This window comes from Halichoeres trimaculatus, unplaced genomic scaffold (genome assembly GCF_033239565.1).
Source record: "Halichoeres trimaculatus isolate MK-OKI-2021-1 unplaced genomic scaffold, fHalTri1.1 fHalTri1_scaffold_13, whole genome shotgun sequence".
NCBI classification, from domain to species: Eukaryota; Metazoa; Chordata; class Actinopteri; order Labriformes; family Labridae; genus Halichoeres; species Halichoeres trimaculatus.
In genome coordinates this window covers 9,460,604-9,478,189 of record NW_027437191.1, presented here as the reverse complement: position 1 = coordinate 9,478,189, position 17,586 = coordinate 9,460,604, and the positions used below count along the sequence as shown (strand labels likewise).

The 17,586-nt window shown below is 39.4% G+C and overlaps 1 protein-coding gene across 1 annotated transcript; it reads right to left on the bottom strand.

The window, feature by feature from the left end:
* Window positions 1–2,982: 2,982 nt before the first annotated feature.
* LOC141801993 (tyrosine-protein kinase FRK-like) lies at window positions 2,983–17,024 on the bottom strand. Its single transcript, XM_074685369.1, has 8 exons — window positions 16,366–17,024; window positions 10,947–11,068; window positions 9,601–9,764; window positions 9,320–9,488; window positions 7,382–7,540; window positions 6,512–6,693; window positions 6,240–6,405; window positions 2,983–4,304 (listed from the first exon to the last, which is right to left on the bottom strand). Exons 1-8 carry the CDS (start codon window positions 16,773–16,775, stop codon window positions 4,096–4,098), a joined length of 1,581 nt encoding a protein of 526 aa, XP_074541470.1. The 5' UTR covers window positions 16,776–17,024; the 3' UTR covers window positions 2,983–4,095.
* Between the last annotated feature and the right edge of the window lie 562 nt (window positions 17,025–17,586).

The following is a 17,586-nucleotide window of genomic DNA, read 5'->3' as shown; positions in this document are numbered from 1 at the left end:
AACAAAGTCTGCTTGTCTTTGACTCAATGATCACTTGATGCCACATGCACTGTCCGCTCCCTCAGCAGTGGAGGATCAGGCCAGCATGAGTGTAAACAGGAGAGCGCCAGCACCACCATGTGGCCAAATGAGGTAAACACATTCAGGCTGTCTGTCAGGTCAGTGATTATGAATATCGCCATTATATTTCACAAAATGAAAGTGTTTTAGTTTTTTGTACAGTAAAATTCTAGTTTACTTCATGTTTGATTTGAATATACATCACAAACATTTTAGAGCGGCCGTCACAGCGAGGGATCAGGTCCTAACTCAGGATTATAACCGACAAATCTGAATCAAAGACTCTCCCTCTGCCCAGTGACATGGGAACCCTGTAAGACACAGCGTGACACCAAGTGGATGTGGTCTCTCAAAGCACCCAGCAGGAATTAGACTACTGCTTGACAGGTGACAGGATGTGAAAACATGATGACCTCTGTCTTTGTATGACAGAGTATTTGACCAGGAGCTTTAAGATGAATTAAGTGAACATTAAACTCATCACAGTAAAGTAACAAGGTGTTATTTACAGTGTTTGGTAGAGAGTGCTGCACTAGTGCCCCTTGTGACTAAAATATGGATCACATCAACAAACACTTGAAAATTAACATGAACATTTTTCATCCTTTCCACCTAAAATACAGGTTTTTATGATAAAACATCAGGGTAAAACTGTTTCACCCCCACACTGCATGTGATACATTTGTCAGCCACAGAAGTTTTTACTTTTTCATTGCTTTTAATTGGATCCTGGCCAGGATGTTGATATTGTTGATAAAGTTTTTCATTAAAGCCACATTACTGTTGATGTGATAACACCAAAACATCCCAGCGATGAAGGTGTGAATCTCACTCTCTTCTTCTGTCTTAAAAACAAGTGTACATCATCATCATTTTACATCATCATTTTTCCTTTGTCTCCTCAATTTCGACTCCCCTCTGGCAGAAAGGTGCGGTCCATCACAACCAAATACTCACACCAACAAAATAGTTTCTTCCCATCTACAGCAACTCCCAAGGCGCATGACACCCACTGACCCCCCAGGGACACTTGTTGGTCATTTTTTATGCATAATTGCTCGTGTGCACTGTCATGCACATCAACCAGTTTAAAAAAGAGTTAATCTATGCATGCATTCATGTGTGTGTGTGTGTGTGTGTGTATATATATATATATATATATATATATATATATATATATATATATATATATATATGTGTGTGTGTGTGTGTGTGTGTGTGTGTGTGTGTGTGTGTGTGTGTGTGTGTGTGTGTGTTTATATTTATCAGGGCTGTCACTTTAACGTGTAATTTAGATTTATTAATTACACCACAAATTAATGCGTTAAAAAAAAATCAATGGAGGATTAACTCATTGGCTCCCAACCATTTTCAGAGCATCTCCAACGATCTCTAAGACCCAAATACTAATGTTTTCCATGACTCTGTAAACACCAAAACTACTGAAGAAGAGTGGACTCTTTTCATTTATGTCTCTCTTTCTGTTTTTGATCCAAAAATTGCTTATTTAGATACCTTAAGCAGATTTAATTAATTACAAATCCTGTAATTAATTGGATTTTTTTTAATAGCCTAACAGCACTAATATCTATCTATCTATCTATCTATCTATCTATCTATCTATCTATCTATCTATATATATATATATATATATATATATATATATATATATATATATATATATATATATATATATATATATATATATATATATATATAAAGATATATTAAAGAGATATATATAAAGATATATTCTTCTTTTTTTCAGCTATTGCACCTAAAGACCAAGACTAATTCCTTGTTGTGTAAAAACTACTTGGCGATTAATCTGATTCTGATGTGGTGCAGAATTTAGAACAAACTAACTCAACCAAATGGGTTAATAGAGTAACTAACCATTTAATTAAATTATGCATGAAAGAGAAATTATGTATAAATACAAATCAATCATAAAAACACTTTCATAGTCTTAATTTACAATGAACAAAATTTGTTAATAACAATTAAACGTGAATAAAATAAATCACAGTATGATTAGATCCTCCATGTGGAGGCGAACGAGATTGTGACAAATAACAGCCGGTCCAGGGTGAACACCTATGTCCCTGTCTCACATTGCTTACAGAGACCACAGCGAGCAGGGTGAGGCCTGGCTGCAGCTGTGTTAAAACAAAGGTATGAACTGGCAGGACTGTGTGACATGCAACTGCTGTAATTCTCCTTTACGACATAACTGCCACAAGTCAATAAAAGAATAAAGTTTTATTCCCTGATTCACTGCTGCTCTCCCTGCAGAAACTGCTCCCCCTCCTCTTCACCCTTGGGAACCAGGAAGGGACGGCCAAACGTGTGTTTACAAACAGCTATCGACAAATCCTGCTGGTCTCAAACATTGATCAACATGAGGCCATAAAGACTGAGAGCAGCTTTGCAGCTTTAGACGTAAATCATGAGAAGGGAAAGTTGGGGTCATCACACAGCAAGTTCAATGTGAATCAAATATGTAAACAAGGTCATTTTACTCAACATAGATAGAAGGTGGGGATGTGCTGCACTGAAGCTGTCATGGTACATGGGAGAGAAGGCACTTGAAAAAACTATCATTGGGAATGTCTGAAAACAGTAAAGTGCCTGAGGAATACAAAGTAGAAAAAATATGACACTCAAACAATCCAAGCTCCTGCAAATGACTTCATCTGTGCACATACATTTGAAGAAATCTGCAAAAAAAGCTTTGTTCACATTAAAAAGCCATGAAATAACGAGTGCCTCAGTCTTAAATTTGCTCCAGGAGGTTGTTTTATCCAGCAAACAGAAGCTGGCAGAAGTGGCATCACTGTGTTTTAAAGCAGTCACTTTGACAGGCTCAGACTGTTATCCTCAGCCCGGCAGTGTTGCTGCAGGTATCAACCTTACTTGGGGGCCTAACCTCAGGATGGTTATGTTCCAACTCATCTTTAACTTCTGATTGATCGGAGAAGAAACACAGATCTTTGACCACTTACTGATTAGTTAAACCTGAAAATATGAAAAACTTTTCATCTTCACTTAACCTGGCAGTTGAATAGGTACGGATATTAAAGTAATGAGCTACGCTAACAATCTCTGCCGACAGGATTAACGCTGGTGAGTTATTAAGGTTATTTAAGAAACTAAACACAAATGTGGATTTCAGTGAGACTGAAATTCAGGGATTCAGAGATTTACCTCATCATCAGGGAGTGTTTTTGTTTTCTCTGTCCTGCTTCTTTAAAACCTGGGGAAGTCTTAGGTCATAATAACTAACAACAAAGCACTGACTAAAAACTAAGTTTAAATCCAAAACACTGGAACAGATTTGACATTCAGCTAAAAACGGATGTTGTTCAGTTGAGGTCTAAAATCACTGTTTCAGTATCACAATCTCTACTAACACAGAGAAACGAAACGGATCCTTCACATTGACACACAAATCTTGTTCATTTTTGGTGATTTTTTTAGTCGGTGAGCACAAATTTAGCTTTCCCTAAACCTGCTGATAAGCATGGTTTAAAAAGAAATTTTGTTAAATTTAAAGTACATTACTTTATGTTGGTGTTTTTAAAGTGAAACAAAGAGAGAGGAGCCTGAAGTGGAGCTGCAGCACCAAATAATTATGAATGAGCTCCGATGAAAGAAGCTGTCAGTCACTCGGTCTCACAGTCAACAACACAAGTCGTCAAACAGAAGAAACTTGCAGATGAACACAAGTTATGCGCCTCACAGGAAGGAGGTGGGCAGGTCGTCGGTGGAAAGAATGTGTGTTATGTGGAGGAACCAGCTCATCCAGATAGAAAGATTGTATCTTTGCCTCTATGCTGAAAGATGCTTCATCCAGTCAGGCGAGCTTTGGGAGTTAAACTAGGAGCTAACGGAGAAAACTGGGAGTGTTGGAGTTAAAAGAGCATCCTCACTGCAGCTACAGCGTCCAATCATGAGCAGATCAGTCATTTCAGATCCTTCATTGAATCATAAATTACTTTCTGTCAGCTGCTTTGAAAAGCATGAGTCTGTTTGCTAGTACCGGTTAGCGTCATCATACGAGGATACATCCATATCAAAGTAGTCCTCCAGCTTCCACTGCAGGGTCTCGAACGTGGGTCGATCCTGCTCGTTCTGCTTCCAGCAGTCCATCATGATGTCGTGGATGACTTTGGGACAGCCGGGGGGGCACGGCATCCTGTATCCGCTGGTCACCCTGTTGACCACCTGCATGTTCGTCATGGCTGCAAAGAACCAAGAAAAAAGCAGAAATTATCAATGTGATTTCTTCTACACATTTGTGTTGTGATGATGCTCGACATTGTGCTCAGAGGACTTAAGAACTACTTTTTAAAAAACTTCAATGATGATCATTTTTTCGGATTCTTTTTTCTGATTCTTGCAGGCAGGGCTTGACATTAACCCCCGCCAACCCGCCAAAGGCAAGTGGATTTTGGCTGTGGCGGCTAACACGTCACTCCTACTCAACCCACTTTGGCGGGTTGAATTATTTAATTGTAGTTTCCTGAAACAGCATCTGAAATACTAAACACATTGCAATATGAGACTACAACACTACAACTCCCATGAGCACTGCCTGCACACACTGTTTGCTCATTGGTCCATTCGTGAAGTCTTCTGCTGATGTAACTTCTGGCAGGCGCTCAGACCTCATCTCCAGGCTCTCGGTGGACAGCCTATCAGCTCCTGGTGTTTAGTGCCTGATAACACGATTTAAAAGTTCACTCGCTTCTTTTTTGCTCTCTATTGTGAACAGATTCCAGGGTTTAAATCACAAACTAGTCACTAACTATTTAAAGCTCCTAATAACATTTATCAAAGTTATATGTAAAAAGTTCACTCTGGAAAAACTGTAAACACACTCAATCATTCTTAATTAATATTAAGTCCAGTGTGACTTATATCTGTTGTTTACCTCTTCATGACATATTGTTTAACTGATGTGACTTTAAAAAAATGCATGATTATACTACAGAGTGACTTATAGTCTAGAAAACATGGTACTTAGTTTATTACTGAAAAATTACTGTCGTAAATAAATATTTAAGCTGACAGTGTTTCTAGCTAAATGTTTCAGTTTAGTTTTTATCTTTTCAATTAATTTTCAACCTTTACAACTTTCATTTCATGGAATAATAAACTCCTCCTTTTATTACTTTGTCTCAATAGTCTGCATATTTTTGTATTAAAGGAGCAAAAACCATTTCAGAGCTGAATACCTGATAATGAATTGTGGCATTAAACGTTTATGTAGTCTTGAGACGAGTGTGCACGGGGGTCATTTACATTTTAAAAGGTTGTAAATCTAGTTCAAGCAAACTTTAGCATGTCATATCAAACATAGTTATCCAACAACAAAATTGTGGCTAGTGAAAATGCTGAGTGGCTAGTAACTTTGGGAACCACTAGCCACAGTGGCTGGTGAGCAAAAAAGTTCATCTCAAGCCCTGCTTGCAAGTATGAGTATTTGTTCCTCTTTCTGTCTCTTTTCCTATAATGAGATTTTTCATGTCGTATTTCTTTCTGACTAAAGTCACTAGTTTTATCTACATACTCAGTCACGATATGTTTTGAATCTTAATTTTAACTTTTAAACTTCTTACGTGCAGAGAAGCGATTGGTTGGAGCCACACAGCCACTCCTATGCAAGATGGCTTCATTGGCTGGCACAAAAATTTGCTTGACAAAGGTCTATGAGCAAAACATTGCATTAATTTTTTTTTCTTTCTAGAAGTTGGAGAGTGTTTCGTTTTCTTCTGTCAATTTGGACTCTTTTGTCTTCATCCAATGCACCTGCCCCAGGAGTAAATGTGCTAAATCTGTGCTGTTTCTTCAAAAGTTAAATGATGACATTTATGGCAGGGAGAATTATCTTTCACTCCAACAAATGTCAGAGCAAAACCCTGCAGATCTGTTTCAAAATATCATTCATTGTTTTCACTGGATGTTATAAGTTCTGCCACACATACACTTAAAAAGTGGAGCCCTATCTGCTAATTTTGAGTTCGACAGACTTTGAACAGCTGCTCTGCATCTGTTATGTGCTGTTGTTGCAAAACAGCAAATCACCTCGACAGGAAATGCTGTCACGCTTTGATTACACAGTATGAGATCCTGTCACACCTCTTAAAATAAAACAGCACTGATTGAAGTCTTACATGGGTATGGCATCTGTCCAAATGTCATGATCTCGTGCAGCAGAATCCCAAAGGACCAAACATCAGACTTGATGCTGAACCTGTTGTCGTGCATGGCCTCTGGAGCGGTCCACTTCACAGGGAATTTAGTCCCTTCTTTAGCTTCATACACATTTTCATTCTCCCTCTACAAACACAACACAACACAAAGACAATTTCCCCGTCAGTCACTCAGTTTAAGTGTGAAGAAAGAATAATCAGTAAGTTTTATCTGCAACTGTTGTTTCGCCCACCATGAAGACTCTTGCAAGGCCAAAGTCAGCCACCTTGCAGATGTTGTTGTCCCCCACCAGCACATTCCTGGCTGCCAGGTCTCTGTGGATGTAGTTCTGTGACTCCAAGTAGGCCATACCTGAAGCCACCTGAGAAGCCATCTCGATCTGGTCAGGGAGCTTTAGCGTGTTGCCCTTATCCTCTGTGAAAAAGGTTGAAAAGATGCGTCATCGCCCCATTCCTGTTATTTCTTTGTGACTACTAAAAGAAAGAGGATTTGTGTTTGAACTCTGTAGTTTTTTTGAAAGAAAACTCCATTTCCCATGAGCACCATCTCCCTCTGTGGTAAAGATGTGTCTCATTTGTTGTTGAAATAATTGAATGAAAAACGTTTCTTTATGATCTTACCTTTCTTTACTTCGACAACTAATCATCCTGCAGTGCGACAAAGTTATGTGTTGATTTGCAGCTATGCTGGATAATTAACTGTTACATAACAATGTTGTTGTTACATAACTTTGTAAACTCGGACTTATCACTGTTAGTTAGCTTAGACAAGGTGAGTAGATGTACTGGTTTAAAGGAAATCATCCTAACACTGAGAGTTTGATCTGCAGTTTTTTCTCCTTTATGGCAGGAAATGAAATATTGAACGGTTTATCTCTTTAGAACGATCTTTACAGGCATGCTATCAACACTGATTTAAAGATCAGACTACCCTCTAACAGCGCACAGTAAAATTGATGATGTGGGGACAGAGTTCAGATTAATAGCTGCAGGATATTAAATTTTTTTGTTGTTCTTGTCACCTGATCAGCAGCACTGGACTCTGAACCCCTCGTAAAGTCTCTCATTATTCACACATTAGTGGTAAAAGTGAGTCAGCTTACTCTTCAGGTAGTCCAGCAGGCTGCCGTTACTCATCAGCTCTGTGATGATGTAGATGGGCTCCTCCATGGTGCACACAGCGTACAGCTGGATCAGCTTGGGGTGCCGCAGCATCTTCATGAGCTGGGCCTCTCTCAGGAAGTCTTCAGGGTCCATGGTGCCTGCAAACGGTGTGCAGAGACTGAACATTAGAAGGGCACCCCAAAAACAAGGATGATGAAGCCTCTTAATTTTAAACTCTGTAACTTCTTGGACTTTGCCATCCTGAGTTGATGCTAACTCTTTATTTGTGGATGTGTTGGTGCCAACATGTTTGTGGAAGCACATTAAAAATGTTTTTTTTTCCCCATTTAGCACAATCAGTAAGATTCCAACAGTTCGTAAAAGTTGAGATGTTGCGCATTCAGTCAATATGTAGTTATTACAGTAATTTCACTCTGGGATTTGAGGAAGCCCATGAATACACACAGAGCAGTTGGATAAAAGGAAAGAAAAACCCTCCACTGAGGTTTCCAAATAATTTCAAAACTGAAGGAGCATTTGAGGAAGCAACTCCATGTATAATAAGGTAGCATTAGATGGGGTGAACTTCAGGATGAATAAAGCTCTCGCTATTGAGTTTCTACATCGTATACAGAACTGTATATGGAGACTGAGGCTTATATTGTGTGGTTACTTTTTTTTAGAATAGTGTACCAAGTCTTTTTTGTACAACATTAGGGAAATTCAATGTTTATATGTAGTAACCTTTTCAGAACAGAGTACCATGCTGTGTTTGTACTTTGTATGTGTAAATGTGAGCAAGCAGCCATCCTGAGTGGCCTGTGTGTAAGGAGAGGGAGACACCGTGGGACTGCTGGAGGTTCTGGGAATGCCGGCGGAGACTCATAATGTTATTGTACATTTTATATTGTTCAAAGTTTCAGTTTCTATCAATGTTCAACTAGAGTTTTTTTAATCCCTAAACCTCTAAAATAAACTTCAGTTTTGTGTTTTTCTTCATTTTAAACTGTTTTACTTTCACATAAAATGCAGTAAATTATAAATTATTCCCGGACATTAAAAGTTTTAACTATTCGGGCCACAGCATTTACTCACAGGACATCCAGCATATTATGATTGTCATGCAACACTTCAGTCCTACTGTCTGCTACAATTTGGTGTTAGTTGCAGGTTTGTACCATAATTTGTTCCCTGACAATGTTGAAAATTATGATGCCCAGTACATATTTCATATTCCGGCTCTTAGTATCCAGAATATTGTCAGGATCTGGATTGTACTTTTACATCCGTCAGAAATGTTGGTGACCTTGTCTTGTATTGTTTTGTAAAGTAATCTGACCATTCATCGTGGAGTTATAAACACATATGGTGAAAACGGTCCTATCTCACAATGATAAAGAATGGTGGAGGTAGCAAGCAAAAAAGTCCAGGCTGACCTTTTGAGGCTCAGGTGTTTCTTTGTTATTCTACAACTTCATTACAACTTCATTTTTCCAGCAAGATATGCCAGCTCAGAGCAACAACGCATTATTAAGTAAAGTTTCCACCTTTTATTTGTCTGTCATTAACACAACAAGTAGCTTGTAAGGTTCAGTTATCAAAGTTTAAGTGTATTGGATGCTTTATTTCACAAACAGTCTCTGTTTCTTTAAGGCAACCTTGCACAAAGAATTTTTCTCCGAATGAAAGCTTTAACCTATGACTACCTCACTGTCTCTCTGCCACAAGCACATCTGCTTTCCCTTTAACACTTTTAAAAAGCACCATCTCTTATCTGAAATAGAGCCATCAAATAAACAGAGCCATGTTCATAAGATGTGGAGTTATCTGACAGATATCTTTCATTACTTCTTTCTGTAGGTTCCTGGCTAGTTTGTTTTTGTTTTTCACACTTTAACTCAAAAGAAAAGGAAAAGGAAAAGGGGGGAGTAGCGTACCAGGCTTGAGGGTCTTCACTGCGACAGCCGTTGAGTTGTTCCACATGCCTTCAAACACCTCGCCAAACTGACCAGCTCCCAGCTTCTTCCCCAGATTGACAGACTTGCGGTCGATCTCCCATTGGTCCACAGTGTTGTAGGACAGACCATGAGTCTGCGGAGCCTCCATCTGCACACACAGGGTGAGCCGTAGGAAACAGACATATCAGAGTGACTTCAGAGAGGAAAGCAGTAAATTTAATGACAAAAACAAGATGAAGACATTTAGCTGTGTGTTTTACCTTCATGCATGGTTCACCCAGGCGCACACAGAGGCCATCAGCCTGTTTGGAGTAATACTCCACCAGTTCTTTCAGTGTGAGGAAGGTCCGGGTCCTGGACACGTAGTAGTGCCCATTATCAAGTCTTTTAAGCTTGTAATGCTTCACCCTCCCACTGTCCAGCACTGAAGACAAAGCAACACGCAGGGATTAATCCAAGAGACAAAAACTGTGATAGTCTGTGATGATTACTCTGTAAGCACTGCTGTTGAAGCTCATATAAAGAGCATCGGTTGGCTCAGCAGTGAGATTTGTTTGAAATTATTTTGGCAGTGGCTGCTGAGGTTTACTGAAGCCAGGAGTCACCATGTTAGGATCAGAGGGTTAGTACACTGTCATGTTTGGGATGTAAACACATCATCTTTCCAATCACATACCCACATCCTTAGCATGCCAGGACTAGATTTTTTTCTATTAACCTACATCTTTCCTTCACTTTATATCACACAGTACAACATCTGATCACATCCAGTGGCATTAGCTGCTGGTCAATAAGTTAGTATTCCCAGTGAAGGTGTTTTTTATCTTGTTCTTGGTGGAGTGAACCTGGAACAGGGAAAAGAGCCACTCTTAATTTTTAAACCAGTCAATACAGCTAACTACCGCAGAACAAAGGCCAACAGCATCAACACCAGATAATGACAGCTATAATACTCAGTACACTGTGTGAACAGTGACTTTAAAACTTCAAAGCATGTGTTTCTGTCTAAAATGTACTTTACTACCATCTAAAATTTGATCCGTTAAGTTTTCTTTTTTTTTTTTTCTCAGTTTTTCATTAAGTAGTCTTCAGCCTGTATCTGCGTCATTAGAAGGACACCAGGTCATTTATATTTATGATTCTTTCCCATCAGCCACTCCTGATTGTGGTGATTAACACTCAACAGTTAAAGTGACCAGAGACAACCAGATATCAAGAATCATATCAAACAAATCCACAGGAAGTGGTGTGCCACTCCCTCCTCTGCCTGTTGACTCTGTGGTAAAAAGGCTAGTGTTGTCTCAGACTGGTCTTGAGAGCAGACTGAGGAGCTACCATAACCATCTCCAACAGAGAAAGTGGAGCAACATCCTGCCCTGCAATCCAGACACTGACAGCAGAGCTGGTGAGAGCGTCTCTGAGCTGCTGATCTCATCAAAGTCACTCCAGCCCCAACACGTAGAGATGAAAGCAACAGTTTTTAATTTCCAATATCTGACTCATTTCTGTTCAAAGATAAGTCAACATCAAAGCTCTGAGAAGGAGGATCATCAGGGTCAGGTTTTAACTGGACCCTGAAGTGAGAACATTACAACTTTCATTTTACCTGACAGGGAGTAGTCTCCTTTCTGACTCTCACAGTCTCTGATGAGGAAGGCCCCATGCTGGTTTCCTTCTGCTGTCAGCAATTTCTCTGCATCCAGTCTCTTGGTGTCTGAGAAAAACCATCTGTAAATCATGGACCAAACAAAAATGGAGCAGGTCAGACTCTGAGCGTCATAGTTGATATATTTAATTTTATTTTTTCAAAGGTTTGATCCGCCTATAAGTGATAATTTAACTGATAATAAATAACATATTAAATGCCTACCTCTAAAACCCAACAACTCACCTTTGAGTCAAAGTAGTTATGGTAAAGTGCTAAATGGTTTCAACCGGTGATGTACTACATTTACTAATGCAGCCTCTCTGTACCCTAAATCCCTAAATCCATCTGTAAGCTGATCATAACGATCTGTTCTAGAAATACCGACGTGATCTTCACTGGACTTGATGAAATGAGGTCATCACATAAGGATCTCCAAACTGGTTCATGGCACACTGCAAGAGCAGGCCTCAAACTCCAAGTTCTGCCTATAGCTTCGCCCCCAAAAGGCCTTCAGAAGGCTGGCCAATCAGAGGGAAGGGGGTTTGAGGAGCCAGAAAGAGACAAAAGCTAAAATTAAACATTTTAGATAGAGACTGAAATAAGGGGTTTCCAAAACACCAGAGTGAGAAAAATAGGGAATGATGTCAAAACCATGTAGTGATACAAAAGGGTAAAAGAGGAACAGAATACACCCTAAAGGCCACAATTAACCCTCTTTAACATAACACATTAGAAAAAATTACTAAGACCAAATTGTGGCTGTTAATGGCAACCGAAAGTTGCATAACAATTTTCTGCTAGCATATCATGCTAATGATTTCCAAGTGCAAAAACACCTGTAAAGCTCTGCAGCCCTGTGCAGTTTTTGCTCATGTTCCGATTATGGAGACGAGCTGTCAGCATCTCCTGCTGCACTATGTGCTCTCATTTTCACAGTTAGACTTATAGAGTAGAGACAGGGTTCTTTTTATCTTACAGGTGATTTTATGACTGGTTTATTAACAGTTTTGCTGTTTTGAAGGACAATTTTTCTCAGGAGCATGTCAGTGAGAGCAGCTCTCATGTGATGACCCAGCAAGTGCTACAAACCTGAGGAAAACTGCCTGTGTGTGCTGAGGCTGAGCAAAAGGACTCTCTCAGACTGATTTAAATACTTATTATTATACTCATAGCCGACAATTGCACAAGTCCCCCCGATCCGAGTCCGAAACAAGTACCAAGTCATTTGGTCTAAGTCTCAAGCAAGTCTCAAAACTCTGTTGTGGTCAAGTCAAGTCAACTCAAGTCACAAGGTTGTCGAGTCGAGTCACTGGTTATATCTCAGGTTTATATCTTGAAGAGAGAAACTTTATCTTCCTAAAGTAAATGTCAAAAAATACCATGAAGATTAGTCTGCAACTCTGCATGGATTGAACCATATATTTTAATATTATAATGGAGAGGTATAATTATAATAATGTGTAATTTATCATCAGGCACAAATTTAGCTGCCTATAGTGCCTGGCTACGAGCATTTGTTTTGCATAGTGTCCTTTATCCACCTTCCAAAAGAATAACAGAGTGGACTAAATGCAGCTATAGCTCGAGGAAAAACTTATCAAAGGCTAAATGAGAAGGAATAAAGGTTTTGCGTGGGAGTTATTTCCTCTGCTGACGAGTCACGACTGGAAGTTTGTTATGAAAAGTGATAATGTGTTGGAAGACGGAGGCTTGCTGCCATGGATGGACATTATTTATGCAGTCACAGAGGCTACAGTAGCCCAAATCAACGTTTGCTACAGTGGTGTGAAATTGTTTGTCTTATTATTAGCAACAATGTTCAAAACATGATTGACAAACATATTACCAACACACACACATGTACACACTTCTAATAGCATTAGCTTGGTTTCACTTCCTTGGCTTCGTGTGCAGTCTTTAAATGGCGGATAAAGTTGGACATTGTTCCCTCTTTTTCCTTTATTTTAGCATCATATAGCTTGCATTGTGCGTACCTACTTTTTCGTTTGAGTGGAAGTTTTTTTAACGCAAACTGCTCTACTTTTGGAGCAGCAGAACTGGCTACAAGCTCACGGGCAGTATTTAAGCCAATAACTGCACTGTGTTGTGTGTGCCCATTGGCTGCTTGCGAGCTTGTGATCTCCCTGGACACGTGTCTCCAATCAATCAATAAAAATGTGAACCTATAGTGTGGTGAACATGCTATGAGTCGTTTGATTCAGCTTGTCTCAAGTCAGGTCAATCTGAAGTCATTGTCTTTCAAGTCAAGTCGAGTCGAGTTGCAAGTCTTTAAATTCAAGTCTCGGGTCGAGTCTCTATGACCCAAGTCCAATAGTCTGAGTCATAGCAATGTCACAAATTTTATGTACAAATTTTTGGCACATTCACAGATAATTTTGTTGAAATCCAACCGGTCATGGCTTTGCATGGTTTGCTGCTGACTTTATACCAGTTTTTATACAGCCAGATTGGTTTGCTTGTAAAACTGCTGTTTGTGTTCATTTAAATGTACGTAAGCTGCACGAGAACACAGACAATTTGTCCCACAGCGCAGTTCAGGGAGTATTTAACAAGTCCTGATTCTTGACAGTAAAATGATTCACAATAAGGAAAAGTCAGTGTTGGATTTACCAGCACAAGTCCAATAAAACTTGGACTCTGTTTATGACACTGAAGGCTCAGAGTCACAAACTGTGCTACCATCCTCAGATCAGTACGTGATAAGCTTGGTGGTTTTACACCATTGGGTTGTCTGACTCATTCTTTCCTAACCAGCCTCCAATCACCAGTTAACGTTTGGGATTCATAGAAACCATGAGACAAATGATGCCAAGACCGGTGTCAGGAATCTATAACATTCTGGTCATGTGACCAAATGAGATAAAGCAAAGAACAGCTGAGGAGAAACAGGTTTCACAGGCCAGCTAAGCTGAAGGTGCATCAGTTACAAGAATTACATTAACAGCCTGTCAGACACAAACACATTATATGAAGCAGTTTGCTCCTTTCAAAGACACTAGATTGACATTTGAGCTTGTAAAGGCTTTTAGTGACACACTGGAGTGGATGCAAGAGGCCAGACTGAAGTTTCAATTAGGACACAGTGATTACAGCTGTCCATGAGCCTTCACACACACACACCCCTGAGGTTCTCGTGTTTTTGAGCCTTTCCTTGTGGGAATCATTAACCTGTGAGCCACATTTCCTGGTTGTGGATAATCATTAACTGACCATGTCACTCTGCAGGGCATTCAAACAAGTTTTACTGTGATTCCCCACTCTGAAAACACTGCTCATAAAATTTACATTTTGATAGTTATTTATAACTTTCAGAAACAAATCAGAGATGGGAAATGTTAAACAACCTTTGAAATCATGTATGAAGTCTTTGTTGAAACTCACAGACTGTCATTTTGTGACAAGAGCAGGGTAAACACTATCACCACGGCCTGGTGATGGAGGAAAAAGTTCCTGAAAATCACTGTTTACCAAACTTTTTCAGCAAGGCCTCCCTTCAGTAGATAAAAATACTTTACACTCCCAAAACTGCTTTGATAACCTCGCTCATTAGCACCAGAACTGAGGAGCTGTAGCTCTGGTTAATGTCTGCTCCCATAATTCTCTAAAGCTCTACTACCTGGATGTAAACAGTAACAGATGGTAGATATGATTTAGTAGCCTGGAGTGTTTTGTTTGTGTGTTTTTCTAGTAAATGAAGTAAAAGTTGTGTGCAAGTATGTGTAAGCTGTGTCTGGTTAAACATATTAACACTCGACACAAACAATAATGACCAACACAGGGACGTGTATGGACGTTAACCTGCAAGGACTGAAGGATTTTTGAGCTAGCTCTGCTGGTCTGTTGACATTATTCAGCACACAGACTGTGTTCAACACAGCAACACAAGCAATCACTAAGGTAAATTAGCCTCATATATAGGGATGGGTACCTTTCACATTTCAAACAATACGGTACCAATGCCGGGTACGTGGCAATCGCTTTTGGTACTCAACTGTACCAATTTTCAGTACTTTTTTGTGTTTATGAGGTAAAAAAAATAGATTTGTTTTATAATAAGAATATACATTTTTTTTATTTGACCAATTCATTCTTCAGCAAAAACCTTGCAATGCTGTGTTTATGTTCGGCATTAAAAATCTCCTACTCTTCCATTCTCCCACAGTCACAAGGATGCATTTAGGTACCTAAACATGGTACCTTTTGATTTTACGTGAATCAGTACCCAGAGTACTTTTGACAGAATTTGGTTGGTACCTATGAAAGTACCTAATTCAGTACCTATCCCTACTCATGTAACACTGAGCATGACTTGCTTTCATTTTATCTGTCTGCCCATATATAATATAGTTATATTCAAGGTAATCACAGGTAAACCTTTTGATATTTAATGTGAATGTAAACAAACCCTTTGATCTATCTCAACCTTAGGACTTGACGATCGTACCAATTCAAACTTCTTTCTAAATCAGACTTGGGCGTTTTATGGCCCACAGGCCACGCATCCAGCCCCATTAATGGACCCGCATTAGATTTGAGTTTGAGTTGAATGCAATACTTCTTCATTATTTTCACAGAGTATTTTATTGCTACCTGGATCGCGTATGCATAGTCTGTGAGCTGACAGAGAAAGATGTACTTGCTGTAAGAACATATCTGTGTATCTGAATCACTTTTTATCAATGACTTCAGCCAGATGATGCTGTCTTTATATAATTACAAGAGTGACCAAGTTCATGCTAGCTGTCACCATTCAAGTGAAGTGAAGTGTGAGCCTTTTAGTCAAAGGCTTTACAGGAAACATTTTAGTGATTATGATCAACTTTTCCCCAAACTACGGCACTACTACTTTTTTGTATAGAGTTAATTAATTGCTGGTCTGTAACATACTGAAAACATACCTTTAGTATAATTATGTGACTGTTTATTTGGTAAACAATAAATTACAGTGACTGAATTATAATTTTCATAAATTCTTTTAAAATGCTATATTTGGCCTACTCCACACTTTCATAGCCTTATCTTAATATGTGTTCTTAGAAAAAGAAAATCAAACCCTTTGAATTTGTAGAGATAAAATTAATATTGAGCACAATTAAGTTTAACCTATTGATTTGGCTCTGAACAACAGTCCCAGTCTCTCATGTAGCCACATGGGAAAGTTAGTTCCTTACAGGGGCTTCAATAAGAAACCCATCGGAGATATGGTTTAAAAGAAAATTCTCCGAAATAAAGGGCCATTGATATTACAAAACAAATATTCTCTACTTATAATTCGCAACAGGATTTTGTCACTTCAGTGCACTGTGGTGTTAATGACAGAGACAGAACAGGTTATGGTGTTAGGAATCAAACTTACGGTTCAGCATCAATACTCTCCACAGGAGCCACATAATTAGCTGGGATGTATCCCTGTTTGGAGGCTGAGACCCCGGTCAGGGCTCTGGCAAACCACCAGTCTCCTGCGCTTTTATCCAAAGCCTCCAAAGTGTCCCCCGCGTGAAAGCTCAGGTCCTCCTCTGTACGAGCTGCGTAGTCATACTGAGCGATGTAAAGCACGTCGGGTTTTTGGAGATTCTCCCCTGGAAGACTTGGTAAACTTCTGTTAGCGTGAAAGCTCGTCTCTGCGGTTGTATCAGCTCCGGGATTCGCAATGACTATGTCGGGTTTGTCCTTGCTCCATTTCCCTACTCCATCGGTTCGGTCCGATTTTCTAAAACATGTCAGAAAACTCTGCCAACACGCCGACAGCCTCTTCTGGATCTCCATGGTGTGCGGTTGTCAATCTCAGCATGTCATTCTGCTCTTTGAATGAAAACGGAAAGAGTCTGATGAATCCTCGCTCATGATCCAGACTCTGTGAGGGAAACAATCATAATAATAATACGTGACTCGGAAAAACGCGCTCTTTGCCCTCAGCACACGCCCAGCTCCTCTGACTGAAGGTAAAGTCTGAAGTTTCCTGGGATTAATCCCAACTCTAACCTGCGGTCTCTTACGTCCTCGCTTCACCACCGAACCGGAAGTTCTCACCTACCTGTGCGTCCCAAACCTCTCAATTGGGAGGGGGGCTAGGAGCGAGAAGCCAATGGAAGACAACCCTCATCTATCCAAAGAACTTATAACAGGGATAGATGAAAAAAAAGGTCACTTCTGTTAATTTTCCTGTTAATTCTATTTTTCCTTCATAAAGAAAACTTAAGTCCAAAAGACAAGTGTCAGGAAGGATTTATGATAATAATGAATAGTAAATAAATGAATAAAACACTTTGCCTTCGTTTCCTTTTACATGAGTAAAGTTTCATTCAAACACACGTTTTTTATTTTCCTTCGAAATTGACTGTTTAATCAAATTAATAGGCAATATCCATTGTTCCCTTGCCATCATAATCTAGGTTAAACACAATTTGGAGTTCATTTCCAGATGCAGCCTGACTTGGTAAAAAAATGTAAAGTTAACTGATAACGAATTAACAGTGTGCAGGTTGTTTCTCATGTGAAGGTGAAACAAAGTACTGCTAATATTCCTTTTTTATCAAAGTTATCAGTGCACATTTTCTGAAATAAATTTGAAGGGATT